At 45.9% G+C, this 23,948-nt stretch overlaps 1 protein-coding gene across 4 annotated transcripts in view; it reads left to right on the top strand.

The window, feature by feature from the left end:
* Positions 1–4,729: 4,729 nt before the first annotated feature.
* tbc1d22b (TBC1 domain family, member 22B) overlaps positions 4,730–23,948 on the top strand; it is a 94,077-nt gene continuing 74,858 nt past the window's right edge. For 2 of the 4 annotated variants that reach the window (XM_066703407.1, XM_066703410.1), the window contains exons 1-4: positions 4,730–5,002; positions 9,553–9,609; positions 12,164–12,513; positions 20,805–20,984. In XM_066703407.1, coding sequence (XP_066559504.1) covers positions 4,947–5,002; positions 9,553–9,609; positions 12,164–12,513; positions 20,805–20,984 — 643 coding nt within the window. In that variant the 5' untranslated portion in view covers positions 4,730–4,946. The remainder of the gene's footprint in view (positions 5,003–9,552; positions 9,610–12,163; positions 12,514–20,804; positions 20,985–23,948) is intronic. The other 2 variants (XM_066703409.1, XM_066703408.1) reach the window with 2 other exon arrangements.

Raw genomic sequence — 23,948 nt, 5'->3', positions numbered from 1 at the left:
ATACACTGTCTCTGTCCAGGACCAGGGCTGAAGTCCCCTCTCTAAACCCACTTGAACCGTCCCAACAGGATCCGAGTTACCTGTTCAATAACCCACCCTGCTTATTTCTCTTCATTTATAATAAAGCAGAGGCTTTAAATAAACAACACATACAATATTAAAAAGATTGAGAGAAAGACAGAGAAAAAGGGAAATGAGAAAAGTGGTGGATTGGGGGTGGGGGAGGGAGGAAAGACAGAGGAAGAGTGAGAGCAAGAAAGAAAAGGGAAATAAGAAAAGTGGTGGCTTGGGGTGGAGGAGATGTTTTTGCATGCGCCTAGGAACTGTCCAGGGAGGTTTCATGACATTTTGAAGAAATTTGTGGGCTGCCATTCCTCCAGATGACAGGCCTAATCCCCGTCACTCTGTCAGTGGTGAGGAGCTCCAACGGCCGTCTGTTTCCCAGAACGCGGTGACATTTCAGCTTTGGAGACGCTACAGCCGCCGCAGCTGTGGCACCCCGGACTCGCTTTATTTACTTATTTACTCAGGCTTGTTTGAGGGGCAGGCGGTTTGAGATGAGCCGAGTTCCTTGACAGAAGCAGTGGTGAGAGAGGAGACCTCCCTAGGGCTGCCCTTCACGTCACTCTCACCAGCCTAGACTCATACAGCGTCTTTCTTTCAATTGGCGTCTCAGAGAATTTCACTTCACAAAACCGCCATCCCAAGTCCAACCAGTACCCTCTGAGCTCGAAGAGAATGTGCTCTAAGACTCCTCCAGTTTCATACACACTTCCTAGACGCACAGGGCTGTCCATGAACACTCACCAGTCTGGATGACCTTTAATAACTGGACAGGAGATAACAAGGAGCAGATGCTCATGCAGAAAGCATCGCTCGATTAATTCGGCGAGACGTATTCAATACTGCAGTCTCAGGCGCAGTCTGCTCCAAAGGGTACATTTTTGGCACGGAGGCGGCATGCCAATCAATTTCTTATTGTAATCCAAGAGGCTGCCATCTGCAGGGTTTGACATTTTTATTATGATTATTATTTATTTAAATTATTATTATTATTGTTTCTGTCATCTGCCTCTCTGTGTTATGGTGATGTGTAATCCTCCCCCAAAGACCCTTTACATCTTGGATTATCTCATCGTATCTGGTTTATGTCCCATCTTCTCGCCCTTCCCCCCACGATTGTAAAACTGCTGCAGTCAGAGAGTCATTGCTCACTGTGAATGAGGCGGTTAACTATGACATCACTCCTTCTCAACTTCAGAGAGTGTCTCTGGGACGGTGTCTGTCTCTATGTCGAGGCCACGAAAATCAGGGGTTTATGGGTGTGCCTGAGATGATGGTTCAAATCCGACTGGGGGGTGTTGGCACACGTTATAATGTGAAACAATGGCATGAGGTTTCCTGACACTATGGAGGTGAGGCATAAGAAAATAAACCACCAAGTTTAGAAAAAGCACTACTGTGAAAGCTGTCACCCAGGCCATTCCCACCGATTTTGCATTTGCATTCTGTATCCAAAAGGCTATTGCTAGAAAACTGAGCCCCTTTTCTCTAGTTTTTATTTTGAGTGTGGCATGGCCCCTTTAAAACAATTGATTCCGTCTGAAATTGAAGCTCAGTTAATAACACGAATATAGGCGCAGGACACATCCCTGCGGACGTCTGCTCTTGCTCTGACCTCCCCGGGAGCCTCCTGCGAGTCCCGTTATCAAAGCCGATGCCAAGGGGGAGCGGGGTGTGATTAACAGACTTCAGATGAATATTTGATGTAATCGGGGACGGACTGGGAATTGGAGTGATTACAGTACAATACAGAGAGCCTGCTGCGGAGAGAGCACTGTTGCTTGTGGAGAGAGACAGAAAAATACAGAGGACTGAGGGTCAGATCCGACATGGAGAGAAAGAGAGATAGAGAGAGAGGGAGGGAGAGAGAGATAGAGAAAGCTGTGTGTAGTGTTGTACAAACAAAGTTAGACACACCAAGTGATCATAAACCATTTCCCCCCACCCCTTGTGTTATGGACTTCATCTGGTTTGTTTGTGTTACAGGAATGTACGACTCCCAATCCCACAGAATGATGGGAACAATGTTTAGAGGCCCCGTTGGGACTCTTCAATTAGCACGGTGGAGTTTTTTTTTAAAAGAGCTTTGTTTTTCCAAGTCTTGATGTTGCTCTTCTGAGGGGGAACAAGCCGGTGTAAACAGATGGTAATGTATTAAAAGTGTGTGTCTGCTTTGTCTGCGTCACAGAGACATGGCGGCGCTCAGTTGTTGCATGCCTGCGTTTCAGATCGCATTGCATTCCTGTCAGCCACCCCCTGCAGCCAGTGAGCTGGATTCTGAAACACTGCCAGTGTGTCAGGATTTACAGAGCGACTTGGCAATTTAGGAAGATCACATAATAATCACTGGGGCCCAGATCTGGACAACAGGGAGAAGGTTGTTTGCAGTATGTACAATTCTCCCCTCCCCTCAATTTTCAAGTGGAAGAGGGACAGAAACACTTGTATTTGCATGGGAGTGTCAGTTTGAAAGAAGTGCATTGGAGTTAAGTGACCTTACATTCAATCACAACATGTGTTGTTACACACGCAAGTGGGCTGAGGAAGGTATTGGACGCCCCTCGTAGTTGATATTGCTTTATAATGCATTCAGCCTGAGCAGTAGAGTGTAGTATATAATCTTCCAGGGGTTAAAGTATTTGCATCCACTTTACAAGAATTTAAAGGCTGCTGGTGCAATTCAAATACACACCGGCTCGGATCCGAATAGGAAAACATGTATGAAGGGAATTATAATAGAACCGATAAAGAACTCCATATTACGATTACACAAATTCTTTCTGTAGCTGTAAGCTAAGATGAAAATAAAGGCACACGCTTGAGTCTGTCTTTGTTTTTATTAGGTTGTTTATTGCATTACTTTGCCTTTTAAAGCTGACATTTTCTTTCATGGAATAATACAGCCCTGGAAATTAAATATGTGCCGAGAGCTTTTGTGCCTGACAATGGATGGGCTGATGTAAGATAACAAGGTACAATGTGTTTTCAGTGCCTGGGAAACACTATCCCAGCCAGGCAGGGCTCTGACACAGTTCGGGACGTCAGTGGCAGGGCCCCAGGCCAGGGTGGGAGCTGGAAGGAGTTTGTGCCTTGTAATTGCTGTGCAAGTTCACTCTCACACCTGTCCTACTTCACGTGTGAGTAGAGCCAGTGCAGTGATGCCATTTGTTGAACGAAGTGAACCAGCCAGGGGGAAACGACCGCACAGAGGTCACAGCCATATTAAAATGAGCAGAGAGATCACAACAAAGCCGCACAGTTCGACGGAGCTCATCTTTATTTGGCAGCCAGCTCCACTAGCGCTGTATGAATCCAGCCTTCCCCGTGCTGCCTGGCTCCGTTAACAAGAAGTGGGCCGCCGTTCTTTAATCACAGCATCCCCCAGGCACCACCTTTTGATTAATGCACAGATGAATAATTTAGTGGCAGAACTGCAAACCACTGATATGCAGCCTCCCTCTGGAAAATTGAACAACTCCCCCACCCCTTTTCCCCTCTCTTTAAGGCTGGACAGCAGCCAGAGAGCTGGCCTCCTGTTAACACACTAAACAGAAGAAACTTTATCTGTCGCCACTCCCCATCCTCCCTGCGGTGCTTGATCTAATATAAGTGGGCAGGAGTGGAGACTGCGCTCACAAGTGGGTAATAGCTGTCATCAGAAAAATCAGGCACTCGCCTAGTTTGTTCTTACTGATACCGAGTGAACTGTGAAATCACTGGGACATTTTTCCAATTTGAGCTTTTAATGGTCTGTGTCTGGATTATGGTCTCTATTCACTCCTATTAGATCCTAAAGATTCAGAGCCATTGACCGTGCTTAGTGCAGGACCTGAAAACATCAGGAGGTTTGGATTGCAGGTTCCCAGTCGGTGAAACTCAGTCACATCAGTCTTAATCTGTGTCAGACAAATCCCAGCTAAAGCCCTCCCCTTCCACCTTGTTGTCAACTCTTCGCTAAAAAGTGCTTGATATATTAAACAAGGCAATTCATACAGTACTACTACAGAAACAAACACAGAGACAGTCAGACAACATCAGTGCTTTACTGTATCAGCAATGGTAATCATTCCTCATGTACAATTGCGTCAGTGACAATGCCTGCTGATATTTCCGGTTCTCCCACACAGGCAGCTGCAACGAGGCTTCCTTCAGGCAATTTGTGTGGGGATTATTATTGAGAAAGACATACAACAGTAGTTAAAGAAAAAACAAACTCCAGTGAATCAAGGAGGAAAAGAGAATATGCTACAATAAATAAATAAATACATATTTGAGAGTGTTTGTTTATGTACGTTACTGTGTATCTTGCCTTCTTTGCAGCACAACTTTTCTTTCCTATTAAATAAATAACTATTGGTGCAGTGAAGCTTTTAATAGGATTGTTGGGATATGGAAGGGGACAGGTCAGTTGCCTACATTTGCAAGTACAATTAAAGCAGTTTAACTGGAGGAACAAAAGAGACATCCTATTGATCACTGAGAAGAAACTAAAAGATACAAATAATAATAAAAAAGTACCATTCCCCTGTCCCATCCCTCTGGCGTCACAGCTCACCTGCTAAAGCTGACGACACCTGGGGGAACGCCTGACGTCAATCACGCACAAAGCCCTACTTCCCCTGCGCAGACTCCGCCTCTGATTGGTCCCCTCCCGGCACCTGTCAGCCGCGGACCAATCAGCGCTCCGTCTGTGCAACACTCCAAGATGGCGACTCCCAGTGCTGTGTTTTCCACCCTCCGCTAATGTGAACTAACAACAATAACAGCAAATACGGCTCAGCTCGGACTTCCTTCACCTTGTCTCACCCTCTTTCCATGAGAGCCCGTCGCAGCAGGTCGGACGCCGGGCTAGTGTGACCAGGAGACCGGGGACCCCCCTCAGCATGGCCACGGATAACAAAATCCAGTTCTGGAAGCGGAGCAGCAAGGTTCCGGGGAGGTAGGTCTCTGATCATCGGCACACACGGACATGGCTCCCCACGTCTCTCTCTCCCACACGGGCGAAATGTCGACGTAAGGACATAGTTTGTGTCCCTTTTTAAAAGGAATATGCGCTTATTGACGTCATCTGCACGGCGGCGCTCTGTGAACTTTTCTCCATCTGAGGACAGCAGGTGCCACAGTGACACACAGTCCCTCCTGCATCCATAACAGCTGTGTGATTTACTGGATAAACCAGTCATTCATATCTGTCTATCTGTGTCATTTCTGTATTATTGGAGGATTAGCCTTTTAGCATATGCTTTACTGACAGCTTATGTGTATAAACCTAAGCTACACCCTTCTGATAATCATAATAATACGAAAATGTGTGGATGAGGTTAATTCAGATATTATTGACAGTGTCTTGACTCTTAAGTGTCTGTATATTCACTTTAACATAGAAACAAAAAAACGAATAAAGCAATAAAGGTCCAAGTTCAATAATAATGTTAACAATAGCTATAACTGTTACAATGTTACAGTTGCAGTACATTTGGTATAATAACAATAATGGTTATTTGTAACCACAAATGCTCCTTCAGAGCAGCTGCAGTAAACTCACAAGGGCCCATAGTCAGTACCAGCCTTTTGAATATAAATTGTAAAAATTGTTTTTGCTCTTCTTCTTTCTCTTTCTGTGTGGTGTACGAAACTGAAACTTTATCTTGTTGATATTGTGTGTGGCTCGCACTGTGCGTTGTGTGAAATAAGGTCAGGTGCGTCACTAGCGAGCATCGAGCAGCTGAAGAAAGTGTGGAATAGGGTCGGGTTCCTCTGCCAGGACAGGCGGTCAGCAGAGATGGAGAAGGACTGATTCCCAGCAGGGTCCCAGTTCTAGCCCTGGTTCTGCTACAGACTTCATGTGTTAGGTACTGAACCTCTGTATCAGTGAGAGATAAAACTCGTTCTGTTGTGACACTACAGGAGCAGAATTATTAATAATAATAATAATAATAATATTATTAATAATAATAATAATAATAATATTTCTGGCCTGTGTCTGTCTCAGAGAAACCTTATGAGCAAAACTGAGTTCCTCAAATCTGTGTCAGTGCTTCCTACTCAGATTTCCCCATTTATTGTGAAGAGTCACATTCCTGGCCCATTTCTGACTGTAACTTTTTAACAGGTTTGGGTTTCCATTGCTCTTGTTCATGGAATCGGTTTGATCTGCCTTTAGAGGCTGTTTGGCATTACAGAGCCGAGTTCGGTGAAGTCTTGGCACTGTTTGTGCTGCTGCAGACCGTTATTGGTGTTTGCAGATGTAGAAGCCCCCTAGTCCTCTCTTTCGGCTCATCGCGGCGCTCTCTCGGAGGGCGCTGTCTGCGGTTAGAGTGACAGAACGGCACTGGGACGTGCCGCAGTCGGACGGCCACAGGTCCCTGCCTCTGACATGGGTGCCATCTCATTTGGGCAGCAGCATCATTGTGCTGTGCGTGTGGCCGTGAGTGAGAAGTGCACAGGAGTCTGGAGTGTGTTTGCGTTTCATTCCATGACATACCAGGGATGGCTTTCCTCTTGGCCGTGCCACCCACTCACAGGTTGATGCAGTCTGGCCAGTTCTTTGACAAATTGTAGCAAGGAAGCAGAAAACCAAATAGCCTATATCTATATCACAAGAAGGTAAACAGTGTGAATTACCCAGCCTCTATGCAATAATTGTACCAGAGATGTCACCCTGTGGATGCTGAACAAGATCTCTGAGGTGCAGGCGTGTGTCTGCAGAGCCATGACTCAGCCGAGGGGAGTTCCAGGCCGTGCTCTGCCCTCGGGGGTGGCGGTGGGGGAGTTTGCTGCTCTCAGTTTCCCAGAGTACTTAAACTGATGCCTGCTGGGTCCCAATGTGACTCCCTTGGTTTTGACTGTGCGCTAAGAGAGAGCCTTCTGCCACAGTCTGAAAAAGGAGAAGAGAAAAAGAAACTGTCACTTTCAATTATGATCAGTTTTCATGTCTCACACAATTTTTTTTTTTCTCTTTGTCTCTTTAGCACAAGTCAAGTTTGTTTTTCAGATGGCTCGGGATCTGCACATAATGATTCGTTTGATGAAGCGTCTGTTCTGCTCTACAGCGCGAAGCAGATGAGATCAATAGCAACTCTTAAATATTTAGCAGTGAAGAGCTCTTTCTTTATTGCGATGGCTTTGGCACGGCGCTCGTTACCAAACAGGGGCTCCTCATTCTTGCCTTTTATTTGAGTCTTTTTCCTTCTCCCCGTGCTCCGTCAGAAGTACAGTAACGGCTCCGTGGGGAGGGTTTATGCGTTTTCGAGGCGCGACGCCCCCGGCGCCTGTACGAGGCAGCGCTTAAACCGAGCGGAGCTGAACTCCTGACACTGAGATCTTTTCCGAGGGGAGGCGCAGCTGTGGCCTTGCAGTGCAGACGAGAGCAGGGAGTGATCTGGTGTGATGTGGTGCGCGGGAGGAAGGAGGGAGAGAGCCGGGGAGCCGTGCTCGTCTTAGCTGGGGGGAGAGCGAGCGCATTTTATTCACAGCAGAGATGTGCCAGGCCGCTTCACCGTCTTGGGGGAGATTAGGAGGAGTTTAAGCCTGCCCGTTCCCCGAGGGACTTTGTTGATAAGAGCACCTCGCGGAGCCAGAGACGGGCCGCTTGATTATTTGCGGATCACCAGCCAATCATGAGTCACGAATCCACCATCGGAGCTAGCGCTGAATGGGCATTAGGACCAGTCTCAACCCTGTGGGTGGCCGTTTCTGTCAACGTTTGAAGCACATTATTGCAGCTGAACTCGAGCTAGTCCTGTCCGTCTGTGAAAGTGGTACAAAACACATTTCTGATTAATTGGATTGTGTTTTCTGGGAGGGTATGAGCCGAAATAGTCTGTGTAATTTAATTTTACATTCCTTTAGTATATTTGCCCGTCATTATCGCAGTCTCAATACTTTTGCATTCTCATGAACAACGTCTCCCAAAGTTTCTCTCTTGGTAACCTGCGTTGTCTGTCCTCTCAGTCCTGCAGACAATGCATGGTCTCAGCTGTGTGAACTGTCCAGTGCTGTTAGCATCCCGCCTCCTGTATAACACCCGTCTCTGTGCATCAGATCAGTCTCCGCTCCCTGCAGTCTTCCACAAAAGCCCGTTCAATTCTCGTTGTGTGGCGGGGTCCTCTTTCTTGCGAAATCCCCACTTATCATTTAGTAATGGCCATCCTTCCATGTCTTCTCTGATGTGATGTGTGGGGGAACTTTTTTTTAAAAGTTCCTTAATTTTTTAAGGTGTTCCCAAATTATTATTTTGTATAAATAAATACCTAGTGCTGCTTATATTGCAAAGGTACAATTAAAAACACAAATGACTCACAGCTTGACTTCAATAATGCAGGTAAATGATACAGGCGAACGCACAGTAATAAGGTGAAGGTTTTCCCAAATTAGTTTACTTATGCAGAAAGTACATGAGCTTCTTATTTATTTAAATGTTTGGTCATTTATGAGTGTGACCTACTTAACTACTATTATTATTAGTTATTATTATTATTATTATTATTATTATTATTATTACGGGCAGAGAAGGTTTAATGGCTTGAAAAACAATAGAGGGAAAAACTGTGAATCAGAGGAAGACCGAAAGCAGAAGAGAAACCCAAAATAGGATGAGGGAGGGAGAGGGAGGAGGAAGAAAGACTGGTGAGGGAAAGTGTCAGTTTCTCACTGAGGAGATCCTTTCTCTGTGCTTTGCAGTCTTTTTAACAGGACCCTCGCTGGCGAAGGGGTGGGGGTTGTTTATCAGCGCTCTCTGCTGCTGTCTGTGGTCTGGCTTCTATGCTGAGAGGAGCTGATTGACAAGGACCAGTGGAGAAAGAGGAAGTCGTCTGCACTTGACTGAGAGAACAGTTCTACAGTCCTGTGGGCTCCATGCTCTGGCCAAGCCCTGTCCCTTGTTCTTTGAGTGTGTTGAAGGGTAGCATGGGCCCTGCCAGCGTTGCTCCTCCGGTTGTCCCGCTCTCGGCTCGCCCGGCGGAGGCCTAAATCAGGAAGGCGAGGTTTCTGCAGATGTCACTGCGCCGCATATGCTTATAGGCCAAATATGATCCTCTCCATTTGGCAGAATTAAAAGCTTTTACTGTATCACGCTGTTGACAAGCTTATGTGGGTTTAACCTACTGGTACAAAAATAACTTAATATTCCCAACAGCTGTTATTACGGGCAATTGCTGGGTTTTGTTTTTGTGTGTGCGCTCTGTTTTGCTAAAGGGATGATTCGTGGATGAAGGACTGACTGCACTCCTGGTGTTATAAGTGCCGTGTGATAATCCCAGCTGCGGTCCTTGTGGTGGGATTGAAAAGCCAGTGCAGACGAGTGTCTGGGAGGAAATCAGACCAATATCTCATGAGAGGATTTATGTTTATATCCAGTGGTCCTAATGTCACTTAAGTGTTTGGTGTGGGACTGTCGGAAACAAAGTGTTTTTTTTGCAACATACATCCAGGCATTGCCCCCCCACCCCCCACTTTACTCACAGCCTGTGTTGCCTTGTCTCCCTGCAGTATACAGCCTGTTTATGGAGCTCAGCATCCTCCTCTTGATCCGAGATTACACAAAACGTAAGTTGTGTTCATGAGAGATGGGCATGCAGTTGTGTTTCTATTTGTCTGCATGTATGACTCGTGCGTACAATCCCACCTGTTTATGCACGGTTTCATTCCCATCACTATTGTTTTACCCATTTTTGTTTTGGCCTTTTTAAGACATACTCAAACTCAAGTAATGCTGTTCCTCAGACGTTCCTCTCTCTCTGTCTCACCCCTCTCCTTTGGTGAGTGTGTATATATGTCCCCTCTGTGCACTCCTTGGAAGTTGCAAGGTCATGTCTAATGCCTCATTTTGAAAATTATGATCTTCATATCTTCTGATATGAAGAGAAGTGAGGGGAGGGTATTTCCAGGCCTGCTCAAGGTCCTGCCATAAAATAAACACTTCTGAGATTACCTGGAATGTGAACAAGGAAGTGGCGGCCACACTCTCTACACTGCAGGAGAAATGGCCCGCTTTGGTGCAGAGATGTTGAAATGCATGGGGTTGGAGTGTGTATCTGGACCCTGAAGACCCTATTCAAAGCCCGATAAAGTCGTGTGCTCCTGCTGTATTTCTCCTGGGTCTGTGCCTTCTCTCGTCTGCTCGGAGAAAGATCAGCATATTTTTCTGTTACCATCATTGCGGATTTCTCCCAGTAAAGCAGTCCGATAACAGTAATGGGATTTCCACAATTTTCCATTAATCTGCATTAATGAGAGGAGAAATGGGGCTTTCTGAAGGAGGGGAGAGTAATTTACAGGAGGTTGTTTTTGGCAGAAGGTGGAGGGCATTCAAAAACCCACACCTTTACTACAGCGGTTTTTTTGGTTTAGAAATGCAAAGGTCACACTTTGGGTTGGGCTAAAGTAAGGAAGTAAACTAAGCGAAACTAAGGTGATCTATGGTATCGGCGAGGCTTGTGATAAAATGTGAGGAGTTTAAGTTTAAGTGTTGCATTCTTCCAGAGGAACACCCTAGGCGTGGTCCCGAGCATGAATGGGAAGGCAGTGTGAGACACGGCTATGAAAGTCTAGCTTTAAGAGCTCTGCAACACACGTGGCTTCACCCACACCCTTCACAGACTGCTGCACTTGGGTAAAGATGCTCTTTAATGGATGCAAATTGCAGGCATTATCAGGGCCGGAGCCAAATGGCTGCGGGATCAATACAGTGTCACCGTCTGATGGCCGCAGAATGCACCGGGTAATTGATTTCGGATCCGGCATGGGACAGGCTTTATCTCTGGGAAAAGGCCCGGGACAACGTGCGGCCAATGAAGATTAATTAGCTGCAGCTCTGTTAATGCACACAAGCGGGACCCCGTCTTCGGTGCCAAGCGCTCGGCCCAGCTGGGTCCTGCCAGAGTGAGAGAGCCTTGCGTTTCGGTCGGTGGCCCACCTCACGCGGGACACGGGTCTATTATTGATGATCCTCGGCAGAAGACTCCCTTGTGATGCCGGGGATGTTGCCTCACACTGGTCGGCTCTGGGCAGCGATTGGCCATTAACTGGGCTCTTAGCATCTGTGGCTAACATCTGATTCTAAAAACATTCACGCCAAAAGTGTAACGGTACAATTCTTGCCGTGCATTCACGATCAGTCTTTTTATTTTAATTCTTATACATAAATAACACCCTACCCTGCTTCACTGGGCTATGACTGCTGTTTGATTACACATACATTTTACATTACTTAAGCCTTAGCCTTTGATCGGCTTACTCGTGTTTGGACTCATTGTATGAAACTTCTGACAGAAGTCACAGGGGGCTCACATGGCTACTGCGATCAGGCCTTCGCTATTCTTTTAATTCCTAGCTATGGGTGGGGAAGCAGAGTTTTTTTTCTTTTCATCATTTCCATTAATAAAAATCAGTTCCCTCACCCATCAGGATTGAGTCGGGGCCACTCTGCGCTCCTCGCCTGTCTTGATGCAGGCCCTGTTGTGGAGGAATCCTGGCGGGACACAGATGTGTGTTGTCTAATTCTGCTTGATGATCTGCCATCTCCTTGACTTGCTAATTCCTGCCCGTAGATGAAACGCACTGCTTGCACCGAATTCTGACTTCAAACCAAAGCAGTCGCTCAAGGTTACGCTGGGCTGCTTGTGAATGCTAAGACTGAGGGTTTCATTTACTCCGCTCGAGCTCTAGAATCCACGCAGTCTTATATCGCATCTAAGTACACCGGTAATAGCCTCACTTGAGCTGTGCGGCTGCATTATGGTGGCACGTTCTGCTCTCTCATGCGCAGAGTCAGATAAGTGTCACTGGGTGCATTGCACAGAGCAGCGGCCATCTGGTGTTTTGCTGTGTCACTAACTCCGTCCTTACAATGTGTCATTATAGAAAATCCTCTATAATTGTATCCTGTTTCAAATTCAGTGTTATAGGTCACTAGAGTCCCTGGTAATTACATTCAGGTTTGAGGCTGTGCGTTTCTTCTCCGTTGTACACTTCCAAACTCTCTCCCTCGTTCAGGTTCGTCCACAAGTCTTCCCATTCATTTGTGCCCCCTTCAAAGATGCTTTCAAAGGACTTGGCTGCGTACATATGCTCTCTCTCTCTCTCTCTCTCTGTCCCTCAGCAGGTTTCTGAAAGAAGCTCCGAAAACAAACGCCCTGTCCGTCAAGTCCAAGAAGGCCTCAAGCTTCCATGAGTTTGCACGGAGCACCAGCGACGCCTGGGACATCGGGGACGACGAGGACGAGGACTTCTTAGGGGCTCCCGTCCCCAGCCTGACCCACACGCTGCCTACTCCTGCCCCTCCTCCGCTTCCCACTCCTCCCCCGCTTGATGAGAAGGTGGATGTGGCGGCGACCAATCATACGCTGCAGGAGCACGGCTGGCAGTGGGACCAGCCCAAAACGGACAGGAGCCAGAGCAATGGGAGGGTGGTGAAGTCGCAGAGCGAAGCCACGCTCAGCACGACTACAGGTGGGTGGGCAGCGGTGGCAGAGAGAGAGTGGGGGAGATGAGAAAAGAGTGGGTGGAAGGGGGAGAGTTTTTATTATTGTTATGTGTTCGCTGAAACAAACCCATTAACTGCAAGACTGGCTCAAGTGTTTTTACTCATTACCTTATCATCGATCTCTGCTATTGTTTTGATTATGTGGATTATATTAATGATCCAAACTCAGGTTTTGTGAGTCAACAGTCTCCGAAATAGTCACTGACAAAATTACTGGTGTGGGTTTTGTGGGGTAGTTTAATTTGCGCTTTTGAGACTTAGAAAAGCAGCAGGTGTCTGGGTTCTCCACTTTGAGGTGTTTAATCCCTGAGCGATATGCCCTCCAGCTTTATTTCTTGGCTCTACTTGGAGTATCCCAGCAGCTTTGATCTCAAACAAAAGGGCCATTTGAGAAAGTGGAAATGCAGGCTGGGTATTTACATGGTGGAACAGGGGCTTTATTGTAATCCTCTGGTGTCTACAGAGAACACTGAGTACTAACGAGGGATCTGGGGGCGGGATTTAAACAGACCCCCCATGTAGTCAGTCAGTGTAATACCGTAAATATTTATACGTGACAAATGTTCGCAAACTTTCTTATTTTTCACCGGTTTGCGAGGAGAAATTTGCGAAGGTGCACAGGACAATTAAAATACAAATAAAATGTTCAGTGTTAATGAATGCTGAGTGCCAGTGCCTAATTCCACACCGTCTAACCCTGAGTATACGCTGTCACGGTCCGTCCAGACATTGTTATCAGGTATCGGATTTTAAAAATACCAACTGCAGTATAACATTAAACCGGATAATTAGCACAGCGTGATACAAATGATTAAGCACACAATCACACAGAATAAATAATGAACGTAAATGCAAGTAAAGTAGCACATGCCATAGTGGGGTAAAGAATAATCCAAATCGATGAAAGCTAAATTCCCCTGCAGATTTCTCAAATGATTTAAACATTTAAACCTTTTGTAAATGTCATCACTTTATACACGGTGGATAGTTATTTGTAGCTTTTGTTTATAGTTAAGGTTTATTATGTCTCAGGTGCCATTTCAGTTTCCGTTTGGGACTCTTAACTATTCAGAGTATTTATGTTCATTTGGACTGCAGTAATTTGGCGATTTTTCACGGTAATTATTATCCGTGAAAATATTTGCGTCAACGCTATTTTGTTTTCTTATAGAGATCCTGCAGTTTGTCTTGGTGTCTGTATACTGCCCTGCCTTGACACACTGTCCTGCAGAATTCAGCATACGGGTTCCTGCGGGATCCAGTTGATCCCAGCTGCTGACTGTGATGGCTGCAGTTTATTTGTTTAGAGGAAAAACGAAACATAACAATTGCTGGGGAAAATGAATACTGATTTTAGAATACAGTGAGAGGGTAGTGTCTGCTTTCCTTCTCTCCTTCCTACTCAGTTTCTAGTCTCGGCTCAGCGGCACTGTTTTTCCTAGCCTGCAATGTGATTTTTGTCCCAGTGATGGCAATGTTGTGCCAGAGATGCACCTGCAAATGTCTGCGAGTCAGGCAAGGAATATCCGAGCTCAAGAGACAAGTCAGAAATATGGAGATGTGAGCTGTTTGTCCTGTTGGCCCCAGTGGCAGAAGAGACCGACCAGATGTTCCTGCGTCTCTCTCCAGAGCGGACAACGTACTTTCCACGGGATTGAAAACATAGAGGGGGAAACAAAAGGAGACGAAATCACAGACTCCATTTTCCAATAAATCCAGAGCAGCCGAGCGTGATATTTATCGGGTATTATTGCCTACTTATTGGGCGTCTGCCATGCCGAGAAATTGACAATTAGCCGCGGCTGTGTTTGTGTGCCACCTACGGTTCCAGTCTTTCTTATTTGCTATCGCGGCATTAGTCAGGCTTTGCTAATGAGCCTGATTGGGAGTTCCGGATGGTTACCTGCCGCACCGTGCCGCGCACAGCAGATGGGATCCCTGCGGTGTGGAGCGGCTGTGTCGCACGTCTTCCCTCTCCTCTCTCTACGACGGCGTGCTCCGTGCAGGGTACGGGTACGGTTGCAGTGCCAGTCAGGTGTTTTTTTTGTTTAGTTTTTTACACTTTATACAACAACACTTTCTTCTGAGTCCCAACTCTCCGTGGGACTTTCCCATAGACTTCTCCTCTCACCCCCCCCATCAGTTTAGCTTAATTTATTTTTCTCATTAGTTCAGTTTGTGGGTCTGTTTGTGTGTGTGTTTGCATGCTCTGGAAGCTGACATTCTCCAACCCCAAACTCTTTAAAATCACATTTGTTCAGCAAATTTGTCGCTTGCGGTAGAGTGGGATTTATTCTTTTATTATGTTTGGTCGGAGGGGGGAGAGTGAATTTCGATGCCATCCTCAATTCTCTCCAACTCTCCAACCCCCCGCCCCCCAAGCCCTGTCTTCTTTACTGGCGTCTTCTGAAGGGATGAGTGATTAGGGACCAACACTAACAGGATCATCGCAGAATCTATCATATTTAATGCCGGGCTGAAGCAATTACAGGGGCACCCTCCCTGGGACGGTGGGTAATTTTAGGCAAAGCTTGCCTCTGCCACTCAGCAACCAGTGAGCAGATATAAATTGCTTCTGGGATGCTGGGGTCCCAGTGGGGGGGCACACCGCTCTGCTTGCTCAGGAATCTGGGTCACTTCTATTTATCCGTTTATTTGTATTTATTTATTTATTTTGTGTTTTTTTTTGGTTGGTATTTTTGTATTTTCTTTTCATCTCGCATTTCATGGACGGCGGCTCTCGGTGTCAGTCCTGAATGCGGGAAAGACTTGTAATGTGTACCATCACACCCTCGACAATGATTTATGCTCTGTGTTTCGGCAACTGACAGTGTGAGGGTTCCTGGATATTTTACACCTGTCTGTGCGTCTGTGTGTGTGCGATAGAGAGTGAGGGAGGTGGGAAAGATTACCGATCTATGCATGTCCCCATAGATTGAAGCTTTTTCTATAGCAGCACTGATTTCACAGGTCAGTCATCTCCTCCCCAGCTGCTTTAAACTCTTTTCACATTTTTATAATTTTAAACTCTCTCTACTTCACTTTCTTCCCCCCAAGGGCACAGGCTGAGTTCCTCATTAGTTTTCATATATATATATACACTCACCTAAAGGATTATTAGGAACACCTGTTCAATTTCTCATTAATGCAATTATCTAACAAACCAATCACATGGCAGTTGCTTCAATGCATTTAGGGGTGTGGTCCTGGTCAAGACAATCTCCTGAACTCCAAACTGAATGTCTGAATGGGAAAGAAAGGTGATTTTGAGCGTGGCATGGTTGTTGGTGCCAGACGGGCCGGTCTGAGTATTTCACAATCTGCTCAGTTACTGGGATTTTCACGCACAACCATTTCTAGGGTTTACAAAGAATGGTATGAAAAGGGAAAAACATCCAGTATGCGGCAGTCCTGTGGGCGAAAATGCCTTGTTGATGCTAGAGGTCAGAGGAGAATGGGCCGACTGATTCAAGCTGATAGAAGAGCAACTTTGACTGAAATAACCACTCGTTACAACCGAGGTATGCAGCAAAGCATTTGTGAAGCCACAACACGTACAACCTTGAGGCGGATGGGCTACAACAGCAGAAGACCCCACCGGGTACCACTCATCTCCACTACAAATAGGAAAAAGAGGCTACAATTTGCACAAGCTCACCAAAATTGGACAGTTGAAGACTGGAAAAATGTTGCCTGGTCTGATGAGTCTCGATTTCTGTTGAGACATTCAGATGGTAGAGTCAGAATTTGGCGTAAACAGAATGAGAACATGGATCCATCATGCCTTGTTACCACTGTGCAGGCTGGTGGTGGTGGTGTAATGGTGTGGGGGATGTTTTCTTGGCACACTTTAGGCCCCTTAGTGCCAATTGGGCATCGTTTAAATGCCACGGCCTACCTGAGCATTGTTTCTGACCATGTCCATCCCTTTATGACCACCATGTACCCATCCTCTGATGGCTACTTCCAGCAGGATAATGCACCATGTCACAAAGGTCGAATCATTTCAAATTGGTTTCTTGAACATGACAATGAGTTCACTGTACTAAACTGGCCCCCACAGTCACCAGATCTCAACCCAATAGAGCAGCTTCGTGCCCTGGATGTGCATCCCACAAATCTCCATCAACTGCAAGATGCTATCCTATCAATATGGGCCAACATTTCTAAAGAATGCTTTCAGCACCTTGTTGAATCAATGCCACGTAGAATTAAGGCAGTTCTGAAGGCGAAAGGGGGTCAAACACAGTATTAGTATGGTGTTCCTAATAATTCTTTAGGTGAGTGTATGTATATATATATATATATATATATATATATATATATATATATTTATTTTTTGGGAAAGTACCAGCATATTATTTTATTGAAGATCAAATATAAGGTTGATGGTGGGAATATGTCTCATCTATATGGAAGGAAAAGGTGTTATTAAGTGGAGTGGTGAAAATTAAGGGAGGGTAAAGGAAATAAAGGAGAGCTGGAGGGCTTGTTGGATGATCAGAAGGGTTTCTAGTCATGCTTAAGTTGCGTGTGACCCCAGCGGTGTGCGAATTGGTGCGTCATTTGGTAGCTGCAGTGACAACTCTATGATGGCAGCTCTGGACACCCCTTTTGAAGCAGTGTCCAGCTATAGTCTGACCATCGACCCTGGCAGAGACCATCAAGACTTCGAATGACTTTGACGGGGAGGCCAGAAGCTTTGCACAGCCGATTCATTCCCTCCATTTTCATTGCCTCGATGGCGGGTGATGGGAATTGGAATTTGTAAACTGGCGGAGAATGGTGCATCGCTGGGTGTAAGAGCTTGTGTGACCCCGTCTTCGGTGATGCCGCAGACGACCAGGGCCCCCCAGCTCCAGGGGGCCCCACTATTGAAGACGTGGGTTGGGACAGATCGTGTGCTGATACAACCGAGGAACAGTGGAGGTGGCGCCTTCTGCCACCTTCTCGGGTCCTCTCATAATCACAGCCTGCGGGGGGGGATGGTTACGTTTAATTATTAAGCCGTGTTCTAATAATGGTCTGTTGGAACAGTGTGCCAGTCATGTGCTGACGAGCCCAAGCTGCTGCCAGCCATGTTCGCTGTGGCAGCCCAGCCCTGGAAAGTCCCCCGAAGAAAAACTGCATTTAACCGTGAGCCCCCCCAGGCAATGCATCACTGCTGTACTTGATGCAGCATCGCTGAAACTAAAAAACGCACAATAAAAAGCACCAAGACCATAAAAAACTCTCTTATTCGTCTCCATGGATAGCAGTTTTGGATGCTTTTTATGTGCCTTCCCTGCTCACATCACAGCTGATGGATTGATGTTCCGTGTCATGATTGTCATCTTATTTATAAATGCCTAAACACACAGAGATCATGTAGTTTGCGGTGAGCTCTCCCCCACTACAGCAGGGCAGAGATAACCCTCATGTGTGGTTGCCAGTCTCTCGGTTTGTGTGTCCTTGCCAAGCCTTAAAGAGCAAGTTTCTGCCTGGCACGGGCTGGTGCCCAGGAGGCTGAGGACAGGCAGATGGTCCTGACAGGAAGCGCATTGAAAGGTGGCATGGAGCGTGGGGGGGTGCTGGCACCACTGCAGTTTGTGTCTGCAGCAGCTGTTTGATGTCCCGGGGGACACCGCTGTTGAAATGCATGCTCCTTTTGGGGTAGAGACCTCTACCTTGACCGTTTCTCTCTGTTCAGCTTTTTGTGCTGCTGCAGAACTTAGTCTTAATTGCGCCCACGAGGAAACCGCAGTTTGGTTCATCCGAATGGAGCCTCGGGAATCCCTGTCAGGGAGCTGGACACGTGTGGTCCCATCGTAGCTCTCGTCAGCCATGCCCGAGCCGTGTCACGGTGTTTATCGTTGGCTGTGTAAATGGAGTACCGGCTGCGTGTTTTGCATGGCACGTAAAGAGGCCTCCCCCCCCATACGGTGCACAACAAAGCCCTGCTCAGCCTTTTCCATATTAATATTGTCACTCAGCAGTGGGTTATTAAAAATGTATTCTCTCCCCCCTTTGAAGCGTTTATATACGGTATGAGTCTGTAAATTCGCATCGGGGGAGGAAATTGTCATGTGTGAGCGTGCTTCCCTGACATGAATAACTAAAAACTCTCTAGACAGCCATTACATTTAAAACATATGTAGACTACGCTATTCTTTATTCTGATAAAGTTTCTCTGTACTCTTGATATATATATATATATATTTTTTTTTCTACATGAACGCGAATAGAGAAAAGAAAGACATGCGGTTACTAATGTCCACCGAAAGTCCCACACCTGAAGGTCATTGTTTCCATCAGTAAGAGATCCTGGACACTTGAGAAACGATTCCCAGGTCCTGGCGATATGGAACCTCGTGAAAGTGATGAAAATGTATACAGTGCATCCAGAAAGTATTCGCAGCGCTTCACTTTTTCCACATTTTGTTATGTTACAGCCTTATTCCAAAATAGATTAAATTCATTATTTTCCTCAAAATTCTACAAACAATACCCCATAATGACAACGTGAAAGAAGTTTGTTTGAAATCTTTGCAAATGTATTAAAAATAAAAACAATAAAAGCACATGTACATAAGTATTCACAGCCTTTGCCATGACACTCAAAATTGAGCTCAGGTGCATCCTGTTTCCACTGATCATCCTTGAGATTTTTCTACAACTTGATTGGAGTCCACCTGTGGTAAATTCAGTTGATTGGACATGATTTGGAGAGGCACACACCTGTCTATATAAGGTCCTACAGTTCACAGTGCATGTCAGAGCACAAACCAAGCCATGAAGTCCAAGGAATTGTCTGTAGACCTCCGAGACAGGATTGTATCGAGGCACAGTTCTGGGGAAGGGTACAGAAAAAATTCTGCAGCATTGAAGGTCCCAATGAGCACAGTGGCCTCCATCATCCGTAAATGGAAGAAGTTTAGAACCATCAGGACTCTTCCTAGAGCCGGCCGCCCGGCCAAACTGAGCGATCAGGGGAGAAGAGCCTTAGTCAGGGAGATGACCAAGAACCCGATGGTCACTCTGCCAGAGCTCCAGCGTGTCTCTGTGGAGTGAGGAGAACCTTCCAGAAGAACAACCATCTCTCCAGCACTCTACCAATCAGGCCTGTATGGTAGAGTGGCCAGATGGAAACCACTCCTCAGTAAAAGGCACATGACAGCCCACCTGGAGTTTGCCAAAAGGCACCTGAAGACTCTCAGACCATGAGAAACAAAATGCTCTGGTCTGATGAAACAAAGATTGAACTCTTTGGCCTGAATGGCAAGCGTCATGTCTGGAGGAAACCAGGCACCGCTCAACACCTATCCAATACCATCCCTACAGTGAAGCATGGTGGTGGCAGCATCATGCTGTGGGGATGTTTTTCAGCGGCAGGAACTGGGAGACTAGTCGGGATCGAGGGAAAGATTAATGCAGCAATGTACAGAGACAGCCTTGATGAAAACCTGCTCCAGAGCGCTATGGACCTCAGACTGGGGTGAAGGCTGTGAATACTTGTGTACATGTGCTTCTTTTTTTTATTTTTTTTTAATACATTTTCAAAGATTTCAAACAAACTTCTTTCACATTGTCATTATGGGGTTTGTTTCTAGAATTTTCAGGAAAATAATGAATTTAATCCATTTCGGAATAAGGCTGTAACAAGTGAAGCGCTGTGAATACTTTCTGAATGCACTGTAGATGCACAGATAACAAGAGGCACAGTGAGCTCAGAAAGTGAACACTATGAATCCTGATAACAGGCGGCCAGATCGGACGTCGTGGGCCTGCAAGCTCCAGTCGGGTTGTCCTCAAAAAGGTCACATAAGGAATGGATGAGAGCTGCCACGTCCTGAGGTTTCATTAGGACACTGCTTAAGGCAAGAATGCTATTATAGCTGAAATTCAGCTGTGTTCTTAGAGACGTATTTTGACTCTAATGAGCTAAAGCACATACTAGCTGCATACTGAGGGTTGGGCTTGGGTTAAAGTGTGTTCGATTCCTCAGGAATCCCCGACTTTTGTGAATCTGGAATCTTGCAGAGAGATTCAGAGATTAAAGAGCCCAAGATCGAGATAGATGATGTAATTAATGTATGCCACCACAGAGAGCCTGGGGGTGATGGTGATGACAAGTCTGTTTAGTGTCAAGGAAACCTGCCAATGTCATGGGGGTATCTGTCTTTGTCTCTGTATCTCTCTCTCTCTCTCTCTCTCTCGGTCTCTGTTTCTTTCTCCCTCTCTGTGTTTGCTGATGACACCGTGCCCCCTGTCTCCCCAGAGGGCTCCACGGTCAGAAACCCACTCCAGAAGCAACAGTCTCTGCCCCTGCGGCCCATCATCCCCCTGGTCGCCCGCATCTCGGACCAGAACGCCTCGGGAGCACCACCGATGACAGTGCGGGAGAAGAGCCGGCTGGAGAAGTTCAGGCAGCTCCTGGCCAGCCCCAACACGGACCTGGGTGAGTCCCACAATGACTGCATTGCCCCAGACCCCCCGCCGCTCTGATAACCGCCTGCCACGCTGCCTCCTGTAGAGACGCTGACAGACTGGGCCTCGTCATGTGATGCTTCCATTTAGATTTCAGAAATCTGGCGGATTGATGAGACGCTTGCAGTTTGGGAGTGTGGGCAAACTAGCTGTTCTTCACTGATTTGCGGTTGATGTGCATATTCTGAAGATCAAAAGTCAAACAAACCCCTCTCTCTATAGCGCTTGTGACATTTCCCCCTCGAATAATACTGCATGGAAACTATATTTTACATTTAATTCTACCTTATCTTAATGGGGTGAGACTTTTTATGAAGTGGGCTGCTATTGCCATTTGTGTACACTACAGCATATTATCCGATATTTGTCGATTCGGTAGTTGGTGCTGTTTATGGGGGTTTACAGGTGTTTGTGAGTTTATCTTTTCAATCAAAAGTTATTATTTTACTTGTTGAGTAGTTTTTGCACCTTGATTTCTATCGGTTTTGAGTGTGTAATTTTGATTCCACGTGTCCCTGTTTGGTTTATAGGCAACACTTTAGTTTGGAGTTATTTTATCGTATCCAAGACTCAACATTTTCAATTCATGTTGGATGACTTTTCGTTTGGCAGACTAACGAGTAGTAAATACAAGAACTGAGATTCAGACCTCTTTGGCGGATGGCGGCTTGCGAATTGGCGGATTGACGGGTAGTTTTATAAAGGGAATCGATTTGTTCTGTTGCATGTTAACTCTTCACAGCCAAGTCCCAATGATGGAATGTGTTGGAATGCTGTGTCTCTTGCCGGGAGACCATGTGGAATGTTGAGCTTCCAGAAATCTAGAATGTGAGCATCCTTCACAGGATCAAAGCCTCCTGTCTGAAGAATATATGTAGGATATATATATTATGGAAGTAATGTGGGTGCTTCTGATGCCTGCGATAATGTGCACTTTTTTTGCTCGTTATACACAGAAAAAGTAGCCTGTTTTTGCTTTTATTATATATGATGATTAATATTATTATCACTACATTATTTTTCCTCCTTTTTCTTTTCAACCTAAACGGCAAATGTGCCTTTAATCTCATTATATCGCTCGGGGTGGTTGATGGCCGGCCGTCATTTCACAGACGCGTAGGGCCCGGAGCGAGTCCGCTGATTGGAATTGCCACCAATTACCAATGTTTCCCTTCGATGCTCTAATGGCAGGTGGGTTGGCCCGCCGGCCCCGAGTCGGCCATCAGCGCCGCGTCCCACACCCGAGCCGCCGCCGCGCGCCTTTGAAGTCGCCCGGCTCGGCTGCATCAAAGGCAGAGTGGCGGCGCAATTATTGTACACAGAGCGTGAGAGTGGGTGAGGGGAGAGGGAGATGGAGGGAGGGAGGGAGGGAGGTAGAGAGAGGCCGAGCATGCCGGTGTTCTTGTGTGAGCAGTGGAAGCCACGGCCACATCTAAATACTTTTTTGTACTCTGTGTGCTTTTACAGTGTTCATTAATTGTTGTTGGGTTATGTAAGGAAAGTTCTGTTATTAAGATACCGCCTCTGTCAGATTCGATGACATCGCACAACCTTCTCCTAGCTCTCTCAGACTCGTATGAATGCGAGCCTGCATCGGTCTCTGAAAGATGCACACTGGTAAGCACCTGGAGACCGAAGTGTGTGTGTCCTCTTAATTCTGCTCACGGTCGTGTCGCACTCCTATCATCTGTGCTCATTTTAATGTGGCAAGGCTTATCTGTCCCCAAGTCTGTCCCAGGACTCCAAAGAGGCCCAGAGAGCAGTTTTTGCATGTCGGGCTAAATGCTGAATCCACATCGACAGCTTAAACTTCATCTGTATAATATTTATTTTTATTTTTTGATTGTTTGCGTTTGTGGTCTCTGCAGCGGGAGAGAGATGGTTCCTCTCTGGAAGGAGTCCAGAGCACCAGCGCTAGGCCTGCAGAGAGAGTGTGACTCGTGTGAAAACATTAATTGAACATTGTTTTTCATGTATACGATTATACATCATAGTCCACGACCTGTAGTTCTGTTGTCTGCAATTGCCGTACCCACAAAATACCTGGTTCTCTCATGCAGTCTCCACACCTGCAGTATGGCACAATGTCTGCTTATTTATTTTTGTCTGAACACGTTGAGCTTCGACTCCCATTGTCCTAAGAAGGCGTTGTTTAAATGTGTTCAGAGTTACTGAATCAGTAACAGACACTACTGCTCTGGCTCTCATTTACTGAATAGCTGATGAAAATACTATGCTATACTACAGTACAGTGCAGTGCAGTGCAGTATCCGCTCTGAGCAGCATCTTCCTGTGAGCTGTGAGGGATCATTAGCGCAGGAGAAGAATTCTTCATACCCCACAGTTTAGTGTAACAATCTGTCAGATAAATTAAGTTCTCTCTCATGCTTTGTCAGACAGACCTAGTTTAATATATTTTTTGCATTCATTATGCCATATATATATATATATATATGTGTGTGTGTGTATGTGTGTATGTATGTGTGTATATATATATATATATATATATATATATATATATATATATATATATATATATATATATATATATGGCATAATGTAGGTTGTACATTATGTAGCTTGCCCAGTTGCCAGGGCTTTGATGCTGATTTTCTGCTGCACAAAAAGGGAAAATAACAACCACCCAAGCACGGCTGAAATTGCACACACACCTCACCTACTGAAAATGTAACAGAATAAAACACCAGGCTAATCATTCTATCAAAAACGATGATAGTGATAATGCCAGTAAGAGTAAAAATAATAATAATTAAGAAACTCAGAAGGGGTTGCAGGAGAAAACAGGTGATAGAAGAAAATTGAGAAGACCTTCAGTGGTGGATCATCAGTGAAAGATGATTGTAATCTTCGGCACAGACATTCACCTCCGCATACACCTCAAACTGTGAGTATGTACCCAAGCGCACACATGCAA

This window comes from Amia ocellicauda, chromosome 5 (assembly GCF_036373705.1).
Source record: "Amia ocellicauda isolate fAmiCal2 chromosome 5, fAmiCal2.hap1, whole genome shotgun sequence".
Classification (NCBI taxonomy): domain Eukaryota; kingdom Metazoa; phylum Chordata; class Actinopteri; order Amiiformes; family Amiidae; genus Amia; species Amia ocellicauda.
Note: the sequence above shows the minus strand (reverse complement) of the source record. Positions and strands in the feature narration are given on the sequence as shown.